At 39.2% G+C, this 27,281-nt stretch overlaps 1 protein-coding gene across 1 annotated transcript in view; it reads left to right on the top strand.

The window, feature by feature from the left end:
* Positions 1 to 27,281, top strand: part of LOC136875848 (abnormal spindle-like microcephaly-associated protein homolog) — a 277,845-nt gene that overhangs the window by 49,974 nt on the left and 200,590 nt on the right. The window contains exon 3 of the mRNA XM_068228216.1: positions 16,660 to 16,866. Within this exon, the coding sequence (XP_068084317.1) occupies positions 16,660 to 16,866 (207 nt within the window). The remainder of the gene's footprint in view (positions 1 to 16,659; positions 16,867 to 27,281) is intronic.

Raw genomic sequence — 27,281 nt, 5'->3', positions numbered from 1 at the left:
TTGTCAATTCATTCTTATAAGACCTATTTGTGTCGAAGCGATGTAAGAAAAATGTAAAAGAAAAATTATACAGTAGAAGTCAGTCTAAGCAAGAATTCATAACAGCGAAAAATTTACTTGCTGTGGCGGAGTGTTATACCAGACAACCCCCATGTACATTAAAATAGATATGAAACAGCAATCAGTTTGTTCAAAACTTAAGTTTCCAAGGATGATGTCCACACTATGGCTTACTTGTTTGTTATTTTTCGAAATCAGATACTACGTGAGTGTGTTTAATTTCATTCTGAAAAAAATATAATACCGTATTTCTCTGAATCCAAGACGACCCCCACTTTTTGCTTCAAAAAGTTTCAATCAGGTTTAGAAAGTCCTTTGTAAAAGCGTATGAATGCCTTTGTTCTACAGTACACATTTTTAGATGCCGAACATTAGCTTTCGTTAAGCCGTATTTATTTTTGTGGTTGCAGAGTTATTCTTTATTTCTGCGGGTTTAATGACCGTTAACTTAAAGTTGGCATCATAATACCCGTTGAAACTTTACTGGCAATACCTATTCCATGCGTCTCTACAGTACGATGATCCACCAGGAAAATATTCTTGCTGTCTAGAAAACTGTTGCTTTTACTCAGCGTCCGATATAACCGGCTACCTCTACGTGCACGCCTCGCTAGGTTCGGCCAGCTTCTGCAGCTAGCGATGTATAGGCCTAACCGCAGACGTTGAAGGTCAGCGAACGAGTTTATTGCGCCGTGGTATGCCCATTCCATCCTTGCGATTCTGAGAAAAGCAGTCATTTTGGATTCGGAGAAATGCGGTATTCCTCCCGAGGCTTCTGTTGCAAACATTGCAGTCTTAAAACGGCATCATCTAACCTAACTGTACTTGTGTCGTGAAAACATATTTTAAACGTACGTAGAGAAATTATAACCTCCTTGCTAAAAATTTACATGGGAAAAGCCTTTCTGAAATTTAACTAGTCGCGAAAAAATATGAACTATCCTCTGAAATCAATGATGTACTCTCTCATATCTTGAGGTGTATCACATTCTCATACCTGCCAAGCATTCTGGTTTTTCCATAAAAGGTACAGATTTTGAGTGTGTTTTACTGTTGTACGGATGCGTTATATCTGCCACTGCCTTTACCTTCTTGTGGATCACCGACAGTCTCAGTAATTTGAGTTGCTATGTTCTGAATTTAACCCTTTTCTGTAATCATTGAACATTTATTCATGCAATAACATTTGATTTATTACTCTCTCCACCGCAATAACACGCTCTCTTGAGCAACTTCTGGGAGGTTCCTTTCGAACCCAAGGCTTCTGGGCTGCGAACATCGGAGCGTAAGTCGTGAGTGAATGTTGTATGTGTGTGTATTGAGTGAGAGGTTAATGCTTGTGGCCGCGAATGGGTGTGTAAGTGGATTTGAGTTGTGCTTCTGTGTGTGCTGTGCTGTTCGGATGGGCCGGGTTCGTAGTCCAGGGGCCTATAGCCAGTTGAAGGCCGTTTCTTTTTCTTTAATGTTAACGTTTAATATTACTTTCTAGTACTACTTGTTTCCATGATATTTTCTGGGGAAAATGGATCTTCTGTTCTCTCTTGTAGGTAAGAGGCCAATAGGAGTATGTTAGTTTACTTTTGAAAGAGTGATTCAGTTATAATGTTGTACATATGTTGTTGTCAGTGAATAAAAGACACATGGATTTACAGATGGAAAGCTCCCTAACCTCGGTCCACCTAGCTTCCCCTCTGAGCATGTTCCTATTTTCCTAGGCCCTAATGCTAGCACCTTCTCAGCACAGTTCAAATCTGTTTTGGATCTTGACTCTCCCACACTTGCTTTGAAACAGGGTATGTAACAAAACTATGAAAATGCAGTAAAAACCACTAGGATTGCACCAATGCAATAACGGAAGATCCACATAGACCAAGAAAATGCAAGATAAATAAAACTAGCCGGGCTGAGTTGCTCATGATTGAGGCGCTGGCCTTCCGACACCAGCTTGGCAGGTTCGATCCTGGCTCAGTCTGGCGGTATTTGGAAGGCGCTCACGTAAGTCAGCCTCGTGTTAGTAGATTTACTGACATGTAAAAGAATTCCCTGCAGGTCAAAATTCTGGCACCTCATTGTCTCTGAAAACCTTCAAAGATAGTGGGACGTAAAAAATGGGAACTTTAATGGTGCTTTTCCTGTTTATTTATTTGAAAAGTTTCTTGTGGATGTAATGTAGACAAGCGATATGCGAATTAAAGCAAACGGGGCTACTGTGTTTTAGGTTAATTAAAGCCTTTCTTGGTTTTTCCTGTACACACTTTCTGCAAATTTTTTAATTTAATCCATTATCACCAGTGTTCACTAGCTCTGAAAACCAGTGCAGATGAGGCAAGAGCTTTCTTCAACAGCAGAGTTGTCCTGTTTTACTGCTAATTTTCTGCAGCAGCAACTTCTGGCATTAATCGATCGTCAGGTTGTTTGGAACATACTGGCATTGCTGGTTCTCTAGGTTCTGATGTTGGTTCAAACTTGTTCTGTTACACAACTCTTGAAAATCTATTTCAACCCCTGATTTTTCTTTCAGTTCCTCCCACTCTTTGTCATAGTCATCATTGATGTTGCACACATGTACCAGGCAAATGTTGAGGCTGTACGTTAAGGCCACGGCCTCTTCCTTCTCACTCCTAGGCCTTTCATATCCCATCGTAGCCGTAAGACCTATCTGTGTCGGTGTGAAGTAAAGCTCATCGTAAAAAGAAGTTATATATTTTGTGCATTTCCGGGGCTAAATTTTGCAAAATTTCCTGATGGCTGAAGAAGAAAGTGTCCATAATATTCCAGTTCCTTATTTCTGTTGCTGGGAATATTTCTAGATTTCTCACAGAGGGTAACCATGCTGGATGTTACCTGTACCCACATAAAAACTGAAATACCTTGGTCGAGAGGTTGGAGATAGGTTGTGTTTGTGGGCAGATACAAAAGACTCTCATTGTTTTAATTCAGGTTGTGTTTATATGCAGCACACTGGTCCAACAGAATGCATTATTTTTCTGTTTCGGAAGGCCAGCTTCCTTTCCAAACAAATTGACCAGTTTTCAAGTGATGCGATTAGGGATGATCCAATTAGAACCATGAGACTACTCGTAATTAGTACAATCACGCAGAGAACACCATGGGTTGCATTTACTTGCGTGTAGTACCACTATGTTAGGTAAGCAATAGGTTTGTGATTGGTAGTGACAGTGTGTGAATCAGGAGGTTTGTCCTACAGTACCTGTGATTCGTACCCCTATATGAGCGACACCATGGGATTAGCGACACCATGGTTCTGCCTTACCTATGCTCAGTTCCCACTATGAAGAATTCCACGGGATAGTACGAGTCCCTGTGGTTAGTCCACTTATGTGGAGAACTCCGTAGGTTTGAGTTGCCTTTATAGGTTTGCATTGCCTGTAAATAGCGCCGCAATGTGCGAAACACCATAGGTCTGAGTTACACGTGCGCATTACACTACCTGTGAATAGTACCATAATGTGTGGAATACCGAGTCTACGCTACTCTTGATTAGTACTGCAACATTAGACATAGCATGGTTCTACTTTCCTAGCGATAAATACCATTATGAGGGGCCGATGACCTGGATTTTGGACCAGTTTCGACTAGAAGCATAATCGATTCAGTGTTGTGCTATAGCAGCAGTCCCTTGGTCAGTAATACTATTGTTTTGTGCCAGCTTCTGTGCATGCGAGGCACTGTGGGTCGGATCCACTGATAGTTTTAAATTCATATCCGTCCATTCATTCTTCGTCCTCATGCTTTGAATTCTGGTCAGTGGAGGATTTTGGACTTTAAGTTGTCATTTAATTTAGTCTCATTTCGTACCATTACGGGCCGATGACCTTGATGTTAGGCCCCTTTAAACAACAATCATAGCCATCAAGTAATTTGATTGGTGATCTCAACTAATTTTGGGTTGCTGAACACTAATCCATTGTAAGTTTCAACATATCATGCCATGTTTTCTCAAAATAGGTACACCGAAATAAGAGACATATTGCATATTATAATATAAAGCATCAAAAAAAGATAAGTTTGGAGATACTGGTATTTACAGAGAAAAATGATATTTTGTAAACAGTCCGTGTGGCATATGTATTGCACTATATTTTTTGTGAGCGAGGGCCAAATCAACAGAAGTTTCATCAGTATAAGTGCCAGTACATGGGCTCGAACCAGGATCTCTTTGTTCATGTAAATGCTGATATGCATACTTGATTTCTGTGCTCAAGCAACAGTGTGAGCAAAGAATTCATGAAGAAGGCAATGTATACGTAAAACACCAGAAAATGCTATTACAGGGTAAAAAATTCGCCTTAATGTAAAGTCTTACATGTCCCCTTGGAATGCCATTTGGCTGTTCAGCATCTGACTGCTGTATATTTGCCATCTCTTTTCAAACTTCTACAGTAATTGGCCATCATTGGTGCGTCACCTTCGTTCGGCCTCCTTGATATGGTGAAACTGATGACTCCACAGAGATGCACACAAAAATGCTGGCAGTTGTGTACACTATATTATTTACAAATTATTTACACATATTCACATGCAAACTAATAAGCTGCCATCATAAAACAAAACACTACTGCGAAGATTCAGAGGAAGACTGCAACAGATGGATGTCAACTACCATCCCAGAAAAACCATTTCACATACTTGACTTCAAACACTCATTACCATGACTTCCACACGTCTCATTAAAACAACTCGATTCTCACTCACAAGACTGCCTCTTCATATACGTTGCCTGGCCAAGCTTCTACAAGATATGACAAAAAATATTTTCTCGTAACTTTGAGAGTCTTCGATAGCCCAGTTACAATGTCACAAAGTTTCTACATAAATCTAGTCGCACATAGTGTTCTGGACGTATTACAGTGTGTTGCACAATCTTAAATTGGATTATACATCATATATACTTGTAATAATAAATGATATACTATTAGTTACGTGTTCTTACATTGAATAAACTCGTGTGTGTGTGTGTGTGTGTGTGTGTGTGTGTGTGTGTGTGTGTATACACACAGCAGATGTTTCACTACATAACCTCACAATATGATAGTCAGTACTGTCCCCTTTTCCGGGTCGCTCAGTCGGCAGAGCAAGAGTCCCAATGGGTGGAACGTTCGCAGGGCCGTCTTTACTATTTCGGGACAGACCTTATGAAATTTATATTTGCAGGGCTATAGGCGATTGGATAGGTGACATAGCATAATGAAAATCAGAAAAACATCATTTATTAATAAAATGACAGTCTGGACATGTGAATAAGAAAAAAAATCTATTTACTCATATATAATTTCAACATAATGACTGCTTCTGATTTGTTAATGTGAACTTATATACAATGCATGCTTATGGGTTCCATTAATTACAATCCATCTTTCCATTAACTCCATGTCCTTGTGATCATGCTTTTGGTCTAAACCATCGATTTACGAACTGCAACATTCAACAGACCACAGTGTTAGCGAAAATGTCGTTATAACGAATATTGCTACATTTGATCATTTAAGTATACAATATTTCCTTGAATAAATATCTTTATCAATTCTTTCAACTCCTTTTGCAAATTCTCGGCTCATTCCTATAAATTGATTCACAAATTCTTCACGACCTTTTTAGAAATTATTCAATTAATTCTTTGGAAAATTCTGTAGAAAACACTTTGGGAAATTCTTGAAAAATTCTTTTACAAGTTCATTGACAAGTTTCTGTGGAAAATTCCTTTACAAACACTTTGAAATTTTTTTGGGAAAATACTTTGGAAATTTTCTTTTACAACTTCATTGGCAAGTTCTTGGGAAATTCTTTGGCAAGTTTCCCCTCTTCAGATTACGTCAGACTGTATTCCTATATTCAAACTTTCAAACAATTATCCACTAAGTTACTTATAGCTGGATAGTAGACCATCACATAAACGTGCAACAAACCGAATCGAAACTCCACATGACAAGAATTCATGAAAAATCACCATAAGAAAATCTATGGTTTGAAATACACTGATAAACTGTCATGCAATCGCACAATCTCCCCAATTATTTATTAGCAGATTTTATCACAGCATCAAGATGATGATGATGATTATTATTCATGTTTGTGAGTTACTGTAGTCACGTCCTAGTTCGTGAACCATGGGCAACGGCTGAGTGGCCTAGTAAGTGGTCCTGAGAGTCGGGATACCAGTTGCTATGGAATGGGAGTGGGCATCTCGGACATATTCTGAGTCATGGCCCTCCTTGTGCTCAGGCGGCTAGGACTATACAATTCACCGGTGGTCCATAACCCGTTAGAGGAGAGATCCTCACTTGGACTATGTGCAAGTAGGGCAGCATCCTGCTTCATGAATTTACCGAGCTCAGAACACTTTAAGCAAGCCTCGGACCTATGGGAGTAACGGAGTCCCACTCCCATTTGACAGGCGAGGGACTCCTTGGAAACAACTTGGCGAACGAAATGGAATTTGATGGGGAGCTATCAATATTAATGGGGCTTATGGAAGAAAGAAGGTAGAACTGGCTGAGTCAGCAAAGAGGATGCATCTGGATGTGCTAGGAGTAAGTGATATTCGGGTAAGGGGAGATAATGAGGAAGAGATAGATTACAAAGTGTACTTCACGGGTGTTAGAAAGGGAAGGGCAGTCTGGGGTAGGGCTCTTTATCAGGAATACCATTGCACGGAACATAGTTTCTGTTAGGCACGTAAATGAGCGAATGATGTGGGTAGATTTGTCAGTGGGGGGAATTAGGACAAGAATTGTGTCAGTGTATTCACCAAGTGAGGGTGCAGATGAGGATGAAGTTGACAAGTTTTATGAAGCATTGAGTGACATCGTGGTCAGGGTCAACAGCAAGGATAGAATAGTGCTAATGAGCGATTTCAATGCGAGAGTTGGGAATGGAACTGAAGGATACGAAAGGGTGATTGGTAAATGTGGGGAAGATATGGAAGCTAATGGGAATGGGAAGCGTTTGCTGGACTTCTGTGCTAGTATGGGTTTAGTCGTTACGAATACATTCTTCAAGCATAAGGCTATTCACCGCTACACATGGGAGGCTAGGGGTACCAGATCCATAATAGACTATATCTTAACAGACTTTGAATTCAGGAAATCTGTTAGGAATGTAAGAGTTTTTCGTGGATTTTTTGATGATACAGACCACTATCTGATCTGTAGTGAACTAAGTATCTCTAGGCCTAGGGTAGAGAAAGTGAAATCTGTCTGCAAACGAATAAGGGTAGAAAATCTCCAGGACGAGGAAATTAGAAGTACATGGATATGATTAGTGAGAAGTTTCGAACAGTAGACAGTAAGCAGGTTCAGGATATAGAAAGTGAATGGGTGGCATACAGGGATGCTGTAGTAGAAACTGCAAGGGAATGCCTAGGAACAACTGTGTGTAAAGATGGGAAAAGGCGATCATCTTGGTGGAATGATGAAGTGAGAGGAGCCTGTAAACATAAAAAGGCTTATCAGAAATGGCTCCAAACAAGGGCCGAGGCAGACAGGGATTAGTACGTAGATGAAAGAAACAGAGCAAAACAAATAGTTGTTGAATCCAAAAAGAAGTCATGGGAAGATTTTGGTAATAACCTGGAAAGGCTAGGTCAAGCAGCAGGGAAACCTTTCTGGACAGTAATAAAGAATCTTAGGAAGGGAGGGAAAAAAGAAATGAACAGTGTTTTGAGTAATTCAGGTGAACTCATAAGATCCCAGGGAATCACTGGAGAGGTGGAGGGAATATTTTGAACATCTTCTCAATGTAAAAGGAAATCATCATGGTGGTGTTGCAAACAGTCAAGCTCATGGGGAGGAGGAAAATGATGTTGGTGAAATTATGCTTGAGAAAGTGGAAAGGATAGTAAATAAACTCCATTGTCATAAGGCAGCAGGAATAGATGAAATTAGACCTGAAATGGTGAAGTATAGTGGGAAGGCAGGGATGAAATGGCTTCATAGAGTAGTAAAATTAGCGTGGAGTGTTGGTAAGGTACCTTCAGATTGGACAAAAGCAGTAATTGCACCTATCTATAAGCAAGGGAACAGGAAGGATTGCAACAACTATCGAGGTATCTCATTGATTAGTATACCAGGCAAAGGATTCACAAGCATCTTGGAAGGGAGGGTGCGATCAATCGTTGAGAGGAAGTTGGATGAAAACCAGTGTGGTTTCAGACCACAGAGAGGCTGTCAGGATCAGATTTTCAGTATGCGCCAGGTAATTGAAAAATGCTACGAGAAGAATAGGCAGTTGTTTGTTTCGTAGATCTAGAGAAAGCATATGACAGGGTACCGAGGGAAAAGATGTTCGCCATACTGGGGGACTATGGAATTAAACGTAGATTATTAGAATCAATCAAAGGCATTTATGTTGACAATTGGGCTTCAGTGAGAATTGATGGTAGAATGAGTTCTTGGTTCAGGGTACTTACAGGAGTTAGACAAGGCTGTAATCTTTCACCTTTGCTGTTTGTAGTTTACATGGATCATCTGCTGAAAGGTATAAAATGGCAGGGAGGGATTCAGTTAGGTGGAAATGTAGTAAGCAGTTTGGCCTATGCTGACGACTTGGTCTTAATGGCAGACTGTGCCGAAAGCCTGCAGTCTAATATCTTGGAACTTGAAAATAGGTGCAACGTATGGTATGAAAATTAGCCTCTCGAAGACTAAAATGTCAGTAGGTAAGAAATTCAACAGAATTGAATGTCAGATTGGTGATACAAAGCTAGAACAGGTCGATAATTTCAAGTATTTAGGTTGTGTGTTCTCCCAGGATGGTAATATAGTAAGTGAGATTGAATCAAGGTGTAGTAAAGCTAATGCAGTGAGCTCGCAGTTGCGATCAGCAGTATTCTGTAAGAAGGAAGTCAGCTCCCAGACGAAACTATCTTTACATCGTTCTGTTTTCAGACCAACTTTGCTTTACGGGAGCGAAAGCTGGGTGGACTCAGGATATCCTAGTCATAAGTTAGAAGTAACAGACATGAAAGTAGCGAGAATGATTGCTGGTACAAACAGGTGGGAACAATGGCAGGAGGGTACTCGGAATGAGGAGATAAAGGCTAATTTAGGAATGAACTCGATGGATGAAGCTGTACGCATAAACCGGCTTCGGTGGTGGGGTCATGTGAGGCGAATGGAGGAGGATAGGTTACCTAGGAGAATAATGGACTCTGCTATGGAGTGTAAGAGAAGTAGAGGGAGACCAAGACGACGATGGTTAGACTCGGTTTCTAACGTTTTAAAGACAAGAGGTATAGAACTAAATGAGGCCACAACACTAGTTGCAAATCGAGTATTGTGGCGACGTTTAGTAAATTCTCAGAGGCCTGCAGACTGAACGCTGAAAGGCATAACAGTCTATAATGATAATGTGTGTATGTATTATTATTATTATTATTATTATTATTATTATTATGATTATATTTTATTATGTCTCCCTTCTGGATTAGGTTGAATACCTTTGCATCATATTTACAGATCATAGCGATGAATAACACCGTGACATGCAATAAATGACCAAAATTGGATGAACAAAAATCACCATCAATTATGGATACTTTAGCCTCATGGAAAAATTACTAATATCTACTTTACATAATACAAGATGTTGAACCATATTTTATTATCCCCTGAATGACTAATATCACTATAATCACAAATACCTTCCCGGCTAACATGTACCCTAGCGGTCCTCATGTTGTCAATTATATTCATAAAAAACGAATCATCACACAATTGCCACTCACATTTATCTCTCAACAAGTACATTATTCAAACTCATTATTTCCATGATAATTTTTTTTTTTTTTTTTGCTATTGGCTTTACCATACCTGCCAACTTTCCCGATTCAGGCGGGAGACTCCCGATTTTCGACAGTTTTTCCCGCCTCCCGAATATTCTATCTTTTCTCCCGATTTTTTTGGTGAACTTCAAACATTTGTTTTCAAATCCCTCCATTTCACCTTTTTTACGTCAGTGGCCGGAAGTCCTTCGCTCAATGGCCGCTTTCAAACGAAATATCGAAGTTTATTAATGCGAGAAATGTGCGCGAATGTGCGATGTTTGTTGAAACCTGTATATCGCGATGCGCATATCGATTGTCAATCTCTCGTTCTCGCGTGCTATGTTCGTGTTCGTTCACGTCAGTCTAGTCGATTCCATCCTCTTTGGTCGATTCTAGAGACTAGTCGCTTTCTTAGTAATATAGTGACATAATTTCAATGATAACGACGGGTGACTTTTCTAGAGATTTTAGAAGCCATTTGGAGACAATTCTGACTAATTTTAATTTATCTCAATATAAATAAAATGTTTTGTCTGTACATTGCTCAGAATTTAAAAAGAATGATATTTCCGTACTGGTTGTGGCCATATTAACAAGGAGAAATAAGTTTTAATTTTCCGTAATTTCTGTCTGTCTGTCTGTACGTGCGCAGGCTCATCACGAGAAAACGGCTGAAGAGAATTTAATAAAAATCGGTATATAACGTCGGGGAATAAGTTGCTACAATCTAGGCCATAAATGTTATTCGCGCTGAGTGAAATGGTAGTTTAGGGGAAGGCCTAAAATTTAATTCTCAAATATTTGTGTTATTATTGGCCCTAATGATAAATACTACATAACTAAAGTTATATATTATTAAATTTCCTATCATTTATGCCTTATACATTTTTACCGTACCGGCTGTGATAAGAGATATTCATGAATTTAGATTTTTTTTTTTTGCTAAGTCCATATCAGCGCCGATGTACGAGAAAATGGGTGAATAGAATTGTATGTAAAGTCAGGGAATAAGGAACTACAGTCTCTGCTATAAATAATTTTATTCACTCTGTTCGAAATGGTAGTTTAGGGGAAGGTGCCCAAAAAAAATGTTTAATTACCTATCTTAGTGGTCATATTGAAAAATACTACGTAACAAAAGTTAGAGAATGCAATTTCCGATTATTTGTCTTATTCAGTTTTGGAAGAGACACTTCTCATGATTGATTCATATAACTTACACTTCTCAGGGACATTTTTTGCCCCTTGTTAAGGGCATCATCAACCTTTAGGTAACCTTAAGTTCATATGTCTGAAACATTATCTATTCATACATGGATTAATGTGTAACATACTTTTCATTGTAATCCATATATGAATAGATAATGTTTCACACATTTGACCTTAAGGTTACCTACAGGCTGATGATGCCTTTAACAAGGGGCGACCGGGCGAGTTGGCCGTGCGTGTAGAGGCGCGCGGCTGTGAGCTTGCATCCGGGAGATAGTAGGTTCGAATCCCACTATCGGCAGCCCTGAAGATGGTTTTCCGGGGTTTCCCATTTTCACACCAGGCAAATGCTGGGGCTGTACCTTAATTAAGGCCACGGCCGCTTCCTTCCAACTCCTATGCCTTTCCTATCCCATCGTCGCCATAAGACCTATCTGTGTCGGTGCGACGTAAAGCCCGTTGCAAGAAGAAACAAGGGGCGAAACATGTCCCTGAGAAGTGTATATTGTATTATGTAGATTTCATCCACGTAGCACGTGGCTTGTATTGAATAGGTGGTAATAATAGAATAAATTATTTTTGTGATAATTTGCTCATTCAGTTTTACTGTTCTGACTACAATAATATTGGTGGTGATGGTGATTAAATTTTGAAGATTATAATAATGAAGAAAGTCATGAAGGAACGATTGCTTGAATAATACCTTAAGAGGGAGTCATGAAAGAAAGGACGACTCACTTTACATTAGATGCTCTAATATCACAGATTCAGAAGAAAACTAAATGTGAAGGCCTCCAATATAGAAAGCTCATAAAATTGATCAACAGTAGCATTACATTGACCATTGTTTGTTGTGATGTGCTTTGTGTATTCTGCTGCCATTTATCTACAATAGACGGGATTACTGCTGGGTTTCAAGTATAACAGCCTGCCTGAATACTGGCGGGAAGAAGCTGGGGAGTGGGGAGATAGATCTCTCTTCTTTAGCATGCCATTCTTCTGGTTCATAAATTTTCTGATACTACTGGTACGTTACACACCGGATCATAGTATTCCAGCTATTTGATCCCTACTCGGAGGTAGTGATTTGAATGAGCAGTGTGCACACTTAAACAGAATAATTACACAAGAGTGTTTGCGGCTGTCTGCAGCCTGGTCATTCTAGCTCTGAAACTTTGAACTGTTAGACTGACACCGTAGTACCTTTCGCTAAAAGTGAGAAAATGTGCTGTTTTCATTTTATCGAATATTTCATATGAAATCATTGCTTTTAATCACGACATTCATACTGGCGTCGTTGTAATGAGATGTTGACTTCAGTTGGGAAAACTATAAGGACAGTCTTCCTGAGAATTCCGTAGTAAAGCACGGGTACATCAGCTAGTTATTTGATCCAAATAGCATTGCGCTTCGCATAATTGCGCGGGTGCTTGATGCAATATATTAATCTATGCATTTGCTAAGTAATGGCATCTAAGTGCATGACTGATTCACACATCTGGAGAATGAGTTCATACTATTTTTTGTAGGCTTATCAGAGACCGATCATCCCACTCACGCACTTCCTGTGAGGGAATAGAGATGTGTAATTTTTAGCCTTGTAGCCTCGTATAGCAACAGTCGGGCTTTGAGACAATAAGTGTTATAAATATATCGTAGTACTGTGTTGCGCAAGACATGTAGAATAAGCAATTTTGACCAATTGTATCTCCTGATTTCTCCTGATTTTTCCTGATTTTAAAATCAAAATCTCCTGATTTTTGGTTTTGTAAAGTTGGCAGGTATGCTTTACGTTGCACAGACACAGATATGGCTTAAGGTGACAATGGGACAGGAAAGGGCTAGGACTGGGAAGGAAGCGGGTGTGGCCTTAATTAAGGTACAACCTGGTGTGAAAATGGGAAACCACGGAAAACCATCTTTAGGGCTGCCGACAGTGGGGTTCGAACCCACTATCTCTCGAATACTGGATACTGGCCGCACTTAAGCGACTGCAGCTATCGAGCTTGGTCATGATTATAAATCCCAAATGCATCATCTCGATGAACTGCCTACTGACCAACTATCATCTTCCCTTCTAAGGTCAAATTTATTTTAAGTCATTCTCTGCCAGTGCTTCGGTTAAATCATTGCTTTAATATTGACCGATAAATCATTGTTATTATTATTATTATTATAATAATAATAATAATAATTATTATTATTATTATAATTATTATTATTATTATAGCCTTCATTTCTCCGTAATCCATTTTGAAGATCTTAATTACTCTCATACCCTCCTGAAATTCACCAACAAATGAGGATTAATCATGAATCAACACAGCAACATTTCAGGAAATCAATAAAAGAAATCAATGAATCAATAAATCAATGTCTACTCTACCATCACCACAATGAAATTCTACTTCTCTAACTAAATTCAGCATTTTCTTTATATAAGAATACAATCCAGCTAGCAATCTACAGGAAGAAAGGATAATGTTACAAGAATACTTATTATTCCGATGTATGTCTCCGGCGTCTGGAATACAGGTGTAGATGTAGGTTCTTCCTCTGGATTAGGGCAGATTATAGATGAACAAGTTTATCGTGCTGGCTCACACGTTGGCTTAACTCATGATTCCTGTGCAGCCAGATACTTTGGAATCATTCCAGCGGTGTCTTAGAGTTCCCCATGATTTCCTTCTTGGTCGGTCCATGATTACGGGCTCTCGTAGATTTTGCTGAAACTAAAATTTTATATTAGAATTGGATCCTTGCTCATATTTCAATAGTTTGCCTTACAATACTTAACTGGCGCAATGATATACAATGTGGTTTTACACTTATTAAAACTTCAAATCTTGACCCTATTATCAGTTTACAGCACTTCATTGAGTTGTCATAATTTCGAATACTCCACTACAATATTTTTGAAACTATGTTCCTTGACAAGGTTTACTCTTGAAGCTTCCAGTTTGATGATCAATTTGCCTCGTGGTGCCTACTAGAACATTCCATAAGTTGCTGTGATAAAAATTCGGTGTAACGTCTTTTTGTGACTGTCCGTGGTTTGAGATATTACACCCAGTCGAATGCACTGCGATGAGATGTCGTACTTGGCTGACTCGTCTGCTTGTAACAAATTTCTGTACATACTCGAATACTATAATGCCGCACAGTACTGTTGCATAGTCGACTAAATTCTTCAATACCATTAGCAGTGACTCTCGTATTCCATCCGTCGCTCAGTCTCGTGCTAAAGACACTGCTACTCTTCTTTCCAGAATGATTTCTGTCTGTAGAGCGGCTCCATTCCTTCTGATTGGTCGACAGCTATTCTGTGACCTGATTCGTTGTTCCATATTTGGTGTAGATGTTTCTGGAATTCTCCTTTCATCTCTGGCGCTCGCTGTGTGATGTAAGTCGTATGATGTATCTATGTCCTTGACCACCTGACCCAGTTTAGCTCCCTGACGCAGAACGGCGTGGTAGCCAGCTGATGCTTGTTCGTGCATATACCTGTATTACATTACGAAAACTGAAGCAACTTCTCTAAATCCTATAAAATGCCATTTGGACGGGTACAGTACATAATTACGTAAATAATAATAATAATAATAATAATAGTTACGGAGTTATCCGTGGAAGGCAGAGGTGAAAGAAGGTGCGGTCTGGAATGGGTCTAACTAAAAGTTCGAAAGATGAATTAAAATTTCAACAAAGGTTATATTTTCAAAACTTAACAATGGTGACATAGAATTTGAAAACTTAAGTCAACAACAAGCCAAAATCAGATACAAAGAAATTACAAGTGTTAGGGGATTATTACAAGGTCTGGGCTTTGAGCCCCACAATCACAATCCTTGAGCTATTAGCCCAACTTTACCAAGGTACAAAATTGAACAAAGGGGCAGAAAACCCCATCATGCCAAGGAGCACTTGTTAAGCCTCCTAGAGGTACACAGAGATCAAATTTAGGAAAGAGCAGACCTGCTCCCAAAGTTCAAGCCTATCAGGAGGCCATAAGCAGACTTCACACCAACTGCCCTCAAGGCCTTCTCAGGAAGGAAAACAAAACTAGTTAAATGGCCCAAAATACAAATTGAATGGAGGCGATTACATGCACTCCTACACTAAAGTTTATTAAAACCTATGTAGCGCTAGGCCAATAATACAGGGTCTAATCCCAAGCTAGGGAGGTGACTCGTATGAGAATCTTTAATACATTAATGAATAGAAGAAACGGTTACAAAAACGTAGCCACCTCAATTTTAAAATGAAGGGGAGTTCGAGAGGGAAAAGCACTCTCTGTCCCCGCTTTAGAGTGAAAAAGATTTGTAGATTTTACATAGACAGAAAAGGAATTTACATTTTAAAAGTGGTAGGTTACATATTAAAGGTTTCGAACCTTACCCGAGAGTTACACTGCTGAGCTAGCAAGAAATAAAGATGTTAAAAGGCCATTACCTTGTAGAAGAGCTGCTGACTGAAGAACGAGGCGCTTCCCACCCCCTGCTACATATCCACACACAGAGTTAGATGTTATACTAGTGGCACCGAGACAAGAAAATCAGCAGTTTTTATACTCTTGTGGAAAATTCGAGACCTTTGAAGAATGAGTAGACACACCCCCTCAACTTTATTGGATAGCTTAGAGCTACATATCCATATTGAAGAAGACATACATGATTGGCTGAAAATTAATAAAAGAAATTCGGGATTGGCTAAGTTCAAATCTGGCAGAAGGAAGGATTAATATTGCCAACCCAAAAAATAAAAGAACAAAATTTAGTAAAGACAACTTTTGAATACAAAATTTCTTCAAGAAGGTTCATTCCATTGCACCAGAGTGTATTACCATAGTTTTTTGTAGAGACATCTGTTAGAGAATGTCCACACTTCTTGATCAATGATAAACAAAAACACATCAAAATTCACACAGAGCCATCTTCGGAGAAACTGTTGAGTTAATACAGTTTTTCAAGGTTCAGGCTTTCTCCTGTAGAGGAGTTTCAATTGGCGCAATATTTGAACAAGCGGCGTGGAGGTGTACCGCCCGGTACAATAATAATAATAATAATAATAATAATAATAAAATAATAATAATAATAATAATAATAATAATAGTAATAATAAAATGGATGTAAACACTTCACAGCCACACCTCACAGGTCATAATAATAATAATCAATATTTGCATTATTTACCCATGGGTTAAATAATATTGTTTCCAAGTTATATTAGTCTATTACACTTGTATCAAAACCTTTCTTCCATCTCTTCAATAACGGCCCCAAGATTTTGTAAAAGGTGATAAAGATGAGAATGAAAGCAGTGCAGTTTCAGGCTCATTGTACACCCGAACTCTTTCACGTGATCAAACATCATTTTCACTATTTTTTCGAACTGTTCATCCTTTACATTGCCTAGGAACTTTGTCATGACATCCATCCAGCAAGTTCCACGATGTTCATGGTCTCTTCAAAATTTTGGTCTTTCAGAAGCTTTCTAATTAGTGGTTCATAAAAAATGCCTCAATGGAATGCGGTAATTAAGTAGTTTATGCTTCACAGAGGTGTAACGTGATACATGCTGCTCTAGTGTATGCTGTATTGTTTCAGGTTGAATTGGTCAAGCTTCCTGCCCCTGACAAGGGTCTAGTGTTCAGTGCCACTCGACTACAATTGCAACCCTATTCTGCAGAAGTTATTGAAGCGATATGGACTCCACTCAAAGAAGGTTCATGGCGCTTTGCAGTCGGTGTGAAGACCAGCTGCACACTCAAAATGGACATCATCATCAATTGCACAAGTGTGAGGAAAAAGCCTGTAAGTTACCTGTAATTTATCATTTATTCCCTCTGTTTTTCACTAACCTTAGCAAGTTGTGAGGCTGTGAATTTATACACTCTCATGGGTAAATGATATTTAAAGATAATAGTTGGTGGTGCCTCCATAGTGCTGCCTTGGAAGTGCCCAGGCCTGAATTGGGTGTTATGACATCTCGAGAATGAGTGTGAACGCAGTCTGTGCTGGTTGAGGCAAGGCAGTGAAGTATGATAGTGGGGGAGGCAGATGGATGGAACATTCCATTGTCAAAATTGTGTGAATGTTTAACATTCCTCTATCTTTGATGTTGTATGTGTATCAGAAATATCTTGTGGAAGGCAATACTACCCACAGTGAACAGCGCAGTAGCCAATGACAAATGCTTAATGATTAGGATTAATAGCTTTTGGCTAGAATTGTCTGTTAAATAAGTCACACTCGTTTAAATTATATCTATATTCATTGCAGGAGGTATATCCAGGAGGTGAGTAGGATATGGCAGCAGAAGACCTACCAGAATGCCCTTTTATAACACCATGATGCCAGACAGTGTTTTGTCTGGACTGGCGACATGTAGCTTGTTATGGAGAGTCACTGTCCCAGTTGTTTTGAGCTGATGGTAGTGTTTGGGTATGGCACAAGTCCCATGACGCCATAGATCCCAGTTGTCAAGTAGGCACCATACAGACTAGTGGTAGCTCTGTAATGGTGTGCGAGTGCATGTCTGCCATCCCTTCTGATTTATCCAGAAACTTTCCATTTTTTAACTCTTTCTGATTTTCTGATGTATTTTTACTTAATATTTTTGACAAATATAACCTCCGGGACAGTCAGTACTCCTCCCCCAGGATAAAGGATAAATTCTTATGTGCTTGTGTGATTTACACCACCGTATTTTCAAAATTATTTCATGCTTTTTTCGCGATTATCGTCGGTCGCCTTCGTGTATCATGTTTCCTGTTCACCACAGCAGCGTGTGTGCTTTATGGCTGGGAATTCGGGATGGCAATCGTCCTACAAGCAAAAGAGTTTGTTATTGTGTATGTGTGGTTCGTGCGCTGTTAAAGTAATTTCTGTGTTTAGTTTCATTGCTGTTGTAGGCCAAGTGTTTTTTCCTTGCGGTTCTGTGCTTTTTCCACTGTCGAAGTTGTATGTTAATAATGTACGAGATATATTCATCTATTTTGTATGCGGTAGTGTTGCGTATTTCAGTGCATTCTTCATAATTTGAATGAGTTCAATGTATTTCAGAGAGTTGTCGGTGACAGTTTCTGGTGTTTTCTCTTCACCTTATGGCCACAAAACATAACAAATGGTATCTCAAAATGTTCAGAAATACTTATAAAATTGAATTTCCGTTCATTTTAGTCTGATAAAGGAAACTATTATGCATTTTATTCTGTGTGTTGGTATGAAATATAAGAACCGTATTATTCACCCTATTTACCAAAACATTCTGGTACTTTCACATGCTCAGTAACCACACTCGTTTACGCAGGTCCATTAAACATCTAAAAGGAAAGACTTTGCACAACCTTAAAGTTTACAAACAACAATTAAGCTTGATCTGTCCAGATTCAAAGGACAGCATAACTAATCAGACACAGGTCGTAAGACCATAATATAAATCTAACATCCTAAGAGTGAAGCATACATGGGTCGAGAACCCTTTTAAAAACTCATCATTAACTGGTACTTTACAGCTACTCAATATATACATGGCTTAAAGATTGCAATCCGCATCCTCAAACTCATATTGAGCTACACACGGGAGAAAAATCTGTCTCACCTCCACCTCTGGTGAGTACTCGGTTCGACGCTGCGGCAGGACCAGCTCGCAAGTGTGCAGTGAACAAGCTAATAATCTAGAATGACAAGGTCAAGCGAGCGCTACCCTGCCCGGAGCGGAGCGGAGAAGGACACGCGCAAGGTTTTCCACCTCTGATTGGTGCACTAAAAGGAGTTGGATGTTTCTCACCAGAACGTGGAGCCAAGAGGAAGACAGCCAACTTACCATGGGTAAATACCCCATGGCGGGAAGAAACTTCCCTTTACCCTGAGCCCATAAGATGATGAGAATCATACTTTATTTAAGGAAGAAAAGGGCAATCCAAAGAATACGGACTGGCCATGGGTTCACCAGCATCTGGCATAATAGCCAATATATACCTAGATTTCCTTGAATACACAAAAATAGACAAATTTAATAACATACTTATGTGGTCCAGATTTGTAGACGATATGTTTATATCATGGACCAACATATTTCTGACCGCATCTACCACCCTATCACACCTTAATAATATTGATCCAGACATAAAGTTCACAATAGAATCTGAGGTAAACCATTCAACAAGATTCCGTACACCCGCGTAGCCATAAGCGGGCAACCTGATACACTGTGCTTTTAGCATTCCCATGTCAAAATCATTTACATAAAAAACTTACCACAATACGTAGCATTGCATCCTACAATGGCTACAACCCTAGTTTTATAGAACGAATAGTTTAACACCAACTGAAATCCAGTTGACAAAACGAAATAACTAAATCAAAAACCTTTACACTTAATCCTAACATCTACAGAATTAAACATATTTAAGAAGAAAAATATCAATTTCCTTTAGAACTAATAACAGAAATCTCGACATATTCCATAACTCTAAGCTAGTCAATGCTTCTAACCCCTTTCATAAGTCGGCTGTATACAGATTTCACTGTAACAACTGTGCCAGTAAAGTCTATGAGGTAACCAAATCGCGTAGCAATTGACCAGTTATGTCTAGCATATGGTTCTTGTGCGGAGCGTATAACTTGCGACATTTTCACAATGAGATTCTTCAATGAGCAGTAACTCAAAACCTGAACTGGAGACAGTTGCGGTCCGTCATATTCAGAACGTTCCTCATGCACGTCACCTCACCCAGTTGGAAAATAAAATTCTTCTCTGTAGCTGCCCACACTGTATTGTATCTTTTTGTAGAAGATGCTGGTTTATTCGTCCTAGAAAGACCAGATGCCTGCTGCATTTCATTAGAAGGTATCGGCGTACCATCATAAGCTGATATCACATATATTTACACTGTCAACCTCGACATTCTACCAGGAAGGGGATTGATATCTACAGAATTAGTTGCTTCATCGCCACCTCCCTCATCCGTAAACTGTCCATTTTGAGGAAACGTATCATCTGGGGTGCATGATTACTGTCATACTTCCAACGTTTGTAGTAGCTCATCCAGTGTCAGACTGAAGAGAGAAAAAACAGGAAGTGAATGTCTGATACTATTCATAACTGAAAAGGACAAAAAGGCCTACTTGATGTGACCAATGTCATCTACAGGTGACGCCATGCTTTTTCATGGCAATAACATAAGCCTAAATTATATTATGCATAAGAATGTATCGCTTTCATTATTGAACCTTTAAGCAATATACATGCATAAAATGCAGAACAAAATTACCTTTTTTCACACGCTTTCCATGCCACAATAACTTGCGGTTGTTTCACCACTTCAATCCAGTCTGTTTCCTCTTTTATCTGAGCGAGAGCTGACTGATCAGTCCAGGCTGCGAGTTCGAAAAGGGTCCATTTGAAATTATAATACCTTTCTTTAAATACTTCCAACAGGCAGAAAAGTTCAAGCAGCCTGTTAAGCAGGAAATGTTATTAATATTAGGTGTCACCTGTAGGTGACATTGGGCTTTGACGGTTGAAGATTAGATATAATGAATATATCAGTGCCATTAAATATAGGAGATTCTCAGCAATAGGACAACACATAAATTACTATAAACATAGTTACCATGATATAGAGGTCATCGAAATAATGGAGAGGTCCTTCACTTAACGGAGCAGTTTCATTTTACATCAGTACTGTAACCCTAACTACAATCACAACGATTTGTCCAAAAAACCTACAGTATTGTTTGATACACAGTAATTCATAATCTTAAAATACCAAAGAATCAGTATACAAATTGATATGTAACATGCACCCCCACAGTAATCCATGCCCTCCCGACCAATGGCCTCAAATTACCGCTATCACCCCATCCCCTACATAACACGCTCCGCCTCTCCGCTAGTGCTCGTGGTCTGTTGACTCATTTCGCAAGGCAGTTCCTCTCCAACTTTACTCATGTCAATTTGGTGTTCGAGGTGAGTTTCTATTTACAAACAAGTGTTTTCTTTATCTCAGTTTTTTTATGCTAATACGTAATATATTCCTTCTTTTAGGTCCGTCTTGGTTGGAGATATTTCTAGAATCTCAAAATCCTTTGAACATAATGTTTTTAAAGAAATCTGGTCCACCAGTCTACTATTATCAAGTCAATCCATAATTAAGGATACTACAATCAATATATAGACTAAAAAACAATTATTATTAAAAGCTATCGTATTCACAAAGGATTCCGTTATTGGACATTATAAATTTTCCAGCTAGCTCATTCTTGGTTGCCAGCGTTTCGCCCTCGTGTGCTAGGGTGGGCTCATCAGTTGGTACCTAGCACACCTACCAATACGCTGGCCAGTGCACACCGTGGAGGCCACTGCGTAGGCTAACTGGAGCCACCGGCAGTGCCAATGCACTAAGAGACTTTGTCTCATCACTAAAAATTTTTTATGCCTGCTTAGCCATCAGATGATATAGATGTTGATTCCCATAGGGAATCTGAAATATTCACTATTCCCTATGGGAATCAACATCTATATCATCTGATGGCTAAGCAGGCATAAAAAATTTTTAGTGATGAGACAAAGTCTCTTAGTGCATTGGCACTGCCGGTGGCTCCAGTTAGCCTACGCAGTGGCCTCCACGGTGTGCACTGGCCAGCGTATTGGTAGGTGTGCTAGGTACCAACTGATGAGCCCACCCTAGCACACGAGGGCGAAACGCTGGCAACCAAGAATGAGCTAGCTGGAAAATTTATAATGTCCAATAACGGACCATTTATATTGGTATTATAAATTTGCTCATTCAGGACAAATATTTCAGATTCCCTATGGGAATCAACATCTATATCATCACAAAGGATTGTCAGTTAACTTCACATTTTACCAAGGCAGAGTGACGCTCTTTATAGTTCACTAACATTTATTTTATGAGGAACTGTGTTTTTACCAAAGACCTGTACTGCAATGGACCTCCATACCAGACACAAAAGTGTTTGTTTCAAAATGACATCAGCCGAATTTATTTTAATGTATGTTAATAACTAAAATGTATAATTGGCCAAGAAAAATTGAATGCCCGTAACCCATTCGCCTCACATTTAAATACCATAGGAGTGCACCAAGAAATCACATTTAAATACCGCTCTACGACTGTCATCACACTATTATTTAGAAAATCATACAAAACCAACCAGTAAATATTCCTTTCTGAAAATTTGCATGCATGATAACGAAGTAATAAACTTACCAATGCCGCTATTTTAGTACGTCTGCTGGGTGTGGTACACCTCAAAATATTCTTCTAAATGAAGAGCTACGCCACACTTTTTGCACTGCCAGCAACTTTCACTTCTTTTACCCCGGCTGTAGCACACAACACACCTTCTTGTCGCTTTTGATTTCTTCTCTGTAGGGGGAATACGCATGGGAAAGTGGGCCCATGATTTAGCTTGTAATCTGGTGAGTGGTGCTCGCTGAATGTCGACCTCGAACTGAGTACTCCAGCAACTGAACAGTCTCTAGTAACTGCTGTGCAATGCTAGTCCTGAAGTCCGTGTAGCTCGTCTTTCTGTTAGCAGCGATCTTGTGATACACAGTGAAAGAATTGAAAATACACATATCTAGGAGGTAAAATAATATTTTCCTATACACTTTCACTGTGCGTCGCATGACGGGAAACAGTGCTGTAACCTGATCCTGAAGGTCAACACCACCCATCCCCTTCTGGTATTCAAGGCCACACTTGGGCTTTATCACTTCTTCCCTAGGGGTTTGTCCTCTCTTTTGTCTGAGTTTGCCTGTCCCTGTCATGTCAGCTGATTTGTGTTTAGTGGTGAGAAAGCAAACATCCTTGTTATCTTTCCACTTCATACACATACTGTTGGCAGCCCACGTCTCATACTCTCCACGTTTTAGTTTCGTCTTACTGATATCGTGAGGCATGTCTTTTCGGTTCTGTCTAACAGTTCCAATTACATTCATCTGCTTGTCGTGTAGCGTTTTGAATAAATCTGGGGAAGAATACCAGTTATCTAAAAACAATGTATGTCCTCGACCTAACAAGGGTTCACACATGTTGAGCGCAACGTTTGTACTTGCTGGCTCACTTGGATCTGTTACATCATCACCTACATAAATTTTGAGAGACAGACAGTAGCCAGAACTTCATTCACGAATTTTGTAAATTTTTATTCCAAACCTAGAATGTTTAGACCTATTACACTGGGCATATGAAAGGCGGCCTCTGAATTTCATTAGACTTTCATCTAGAGCAATGTCTTATGAAGGTAAATAAAATTCTGAAAATTTGGAGCAGAAATGTTGTATTATAGGCCTAATCTTTCTTAGTTTGTCACTACTGTCGACTTGTTCATCGTTAACAAAATGTAAACATCGTGAAATTATAATAAATCTTCCCCTGCTCATGGTTTCATGAAAAATAAGAGTACTGGGCGAGTTGGCTGTGCGTGTAGAGGCGCACGGCTGTGAGCTTGCATCCGGGATATAGTAGGTTCGAATCCCACTATCGGCAGCCCTGAAGATGGGTCTCCATGGTTTCCCATTTTCACACAAGGCAAATGCTGGGGCTGTACCTTAATTAAGGCCACGGCCGCTTCCTTCCAACTCCTAGGTCTTTCTTATCCCATAGTCGCCATAAGACCTATCTGTGTCGGTGCGACGTAAAGCCCCAAGCAAAAAAATGAGTAGGAGTGTTTATACACCTGTTTTTACTCCAGTATAACTGTATTCTTGACTTTCGCACTTGTGACATTAGTATAACTAACGCAAAATATGCCCTAATTTCGTCGGGTGTAGTCTCAAAACATTTGTCATCGTCTTTCAACTTTTCTCTGTCAGGATTGCTCAACTGTTTTGCTGCATATGAATTTGTCTCGACAGATATTTTGTCAAACAAAGGGTTCATGTATTCACAAAAAACTGAATTCAGATAGTGGCTGCGTATCAAACTTTTTCAATAAGTTTTCACTAACCCCACTGTATTTCACTAAACTTATGTACAACAGGTTTGTCACTTTTTGTCCAGTTCCAGTCAGTCAAGTTAGTCTGTGCCGAGGTACGAGGTACGAAAGACTCGGCACAGTCGTTATTTGCATCACTTTCCGTGTCGTCAGAACTATTATACGCATCGCTAGTACTCGAACTAGAGACTTCAGGGTCTCGTCGTCGTCACAAACATCACTGCCTTCAATATCACTCTCTACAACACTATTAGCTTCCGTATTCCTTCATCAACACCAGCACATCTGCTTGACGCCATGATGGCAATTGACAAGAGCAAAATATTATGAAAAAAGATTCTCTTATTTCTTGTTCCGGAAGTGTGTGAGAACCTGTTGAAAGGGAAAAAACTGAAGCCACATGTGTAAACTTCAGCTCAGAATGCACACAAGTGGCAATTGTGGGTTAGTGACTGAACTACATGGATTGATGTACAGCTGTGCGTCGCCGCGAGCAGAGCTCGTCATTTGATTCATATGCCACGAATAACTATGACGAGCTAGGGTCGTCAAATGATGGGATTGGGTTAATGTCTAAGCAGCTGTAATTTTTTTAACAGATTGATTTTAACCAAACTAGATGATTAATCAGCATTTTGCAACAACAAGGAATTGACAATGTTTTAACTATTTGTGTCCAAAAAGATTGTACAGGATTAACAAATTGTAATATCGCATAAGAAGTATGCTAGTAATTTCAATACAAAAGTGCTTTTTTTTTGTTGCTATTTTGCTTTACGTCTCATCGACACAGATAGGCAGGGGTAGAAGAAAATAGAAAAAATTCAGTAGCCAGCCCCTTTTTATCAGGAGCCGGCACATTTTTTGGAATTATACATTATAAACACCACAGGTTAGACTAGGATCAAGTTACGTATTATTTTTGAAATGTAGCCTTAAGTAGTATACTCTCAGTTCATATAAGAATGGAAATGTATATTTTAAGAGATACTAACCCAAATAATCACCAATCATCTTCAAGGTCAGCATCTTTTAAAATTACACTACATGTGCCTGTTTGATTTCCCACCAGTAACATTCAACTTGCTTAACAATGTAACTGTTCGCTCTCCTCATCAAGACACTTGGGGAGATGAAAGTTACTACCTTGGGACACATGAATATCAAATAAACTATGTGGCTTGCCCGCAAATTGCCACGCAAATAGAAACAATTAACATTCCATGGTTTCCCATTTCTCTATGTGATGTTTGTGCGCCAGGGTTACAGTTTTAAACAAAACTGTAAACCAAAATTTATATTTACTAGCATAGAGACTTATACTTAAATCACAGGGGTAGGATTTTAAATAATTAACCATTAAATATTGCTTAAGAAAGAAAATTAACGCAATATAAAATACAAATGAATTTATTATACAAAAAAATGAGATGAATTGGAAAAGTTCCTTAAAGCGTGGAGGAATTTAGAATTTACTTTACTGAATTTACTAATTGCTTGCTTTATCTAATTGAAGCTCACCAATTGCAGCTTCCGTTGATGTCCTCTGGTTTCCGTGGTTACTCGTTCTCTTCTTCTCGATGTAGAATTTGCTCCATGGACATCCTTCCTTCTCTGATATGGTACGGGCTATCTGGACTAGCACTCCCTAATTGCCTAGTCTTTAAATTAGACATTGGCCCTATACTTGTAAAAGCAGATCAGCGTTGATCATATGAGGAGAAAATTCAGAGATATGAATTTTTCCATATTAGTAGAAATCTCAATCCAACTGAGCTATACAATTTATACGGTACAGACTTGTACCCAATTCCGTGGACTTGAACTAAACATAGTTCTTCGTCCAGAAGATTACTGAATATAACACAAGCCGTAAGCTTGTTTCGTCTCGCGCAGATCCAATAACATAACCGCAGCTAAGTACTGTATCGAAGCGACAACACACTGTACAAAGATCAATAACTTCGTTCACAGTAGAAGTTAGTTAGGATCACCGCAGAAGTTGCAGTTAGGTTGTTAGGTCCCGTTCTCGTGGTGAGAATCTCTATATATCCGGGCTCACCCCCACTCTTGGTAACAGTTCATTCTCAAAACTCATACAACGAAGTATCTGATTCGTAGATCGAATTATCAACTCCCCTCCCCTTCTCTTTCTTGACAAGTCTAGTAGGCGTGTCGATGATATAGCTGACCAGCTTGCAAGCCTCGCGCGCGTGTCGCTGTTTTCTAGCCTTGGCACATGAGTTAAATCCAGTGAGTCATGCAAATTTCCATGCTCAAGAATAACATTTCCATATACACAAATATGAGATGATATGACAACTATATTTCAACATATTAACCAAATCCAATACATAATAAATTCCTCTCTTTCATAATATAATAATAAATAATAAATGATGTTATGATATATACAATATGATTGCAGAAACCTTATTTACAATGCTTGACATAGAATAAATATGTTATTACGAATAATTGCCGATGGCGGATAAACATGATATCAAATGATACCGCGTAAAATATTATATTAAATTAGTAGGGCTGGAGAAGCCTGAACGGTTACAACAATGCAAACCAACATTCAAAATCAGTGTAGGGTCTTTATTTATTATTATTTTTTTTTTTCCCGGTATGATAAAATGCCATGAGCAATGCATTCATATGCTGTGACATATTAGCATTTATTTTCTTTATGCACTTCGCTGAAAGTGCTGAAATTTCCGTTTGCCTGAAAATTGAAATTTCGACGTATTTGATGTTTGACCTATCATTGTCTTAAATACCATAAATTTCATGCTGGTCATTGTCGTCCTCAACTCTAAAGTCGGCACTTCAATCAAGTGTTTTCTCACATTCACTCCCTTCTGTATCACTTTGTGTTACATTTACGGGCCCTACTTAAGAAAAAAATCTGAAAGAGTACACTGTTTGTTACTCGCTTCAGTCAATTTGTGCGGTTTTGTTCGTTTCGTTTTGCCGCTTTTCTCAAGTATAATCCAGAAACATAAAATACACCAGCGTTAAATGGCTTCCTGGTTTCCCGTTTCCCATTTTCACACCAGGCAAATGCTAGGGCTGTACCTTAATTAAGGCCACGGCCGCTTCCTCCCCACTCCTAGCCCTTCCCTGTCCCATCGTCGCCATAAGACCTATCTGTGTCGGTGTGACGTAAAGCAAGTAGCAAAAAAAGAATGGCATCCGAGTTCGCGGGCTTCGATGTCTGATGCTACGTTGCCAATTTTCCATAAACGCAC

Source organism: Anabrus simplex, chromosome 6 (genome assembly GCF_040414725.1).
Source record: "Anabrus simplex isolate iqAnaSimp1 chromosome 6, ASM4041472v1, whole genome shotgun sequence".
NCBI classification, from domain to species: domain Eukaryota; kingdom Metazoa; phylum Arthropoda; class Insecta; order Orthoptera; family Tettigoniidae; genus Anabrus; species Anabrus simplex.
This window is presented reverse-complemented; position numbering and strand designations above follow the sequence as displayed.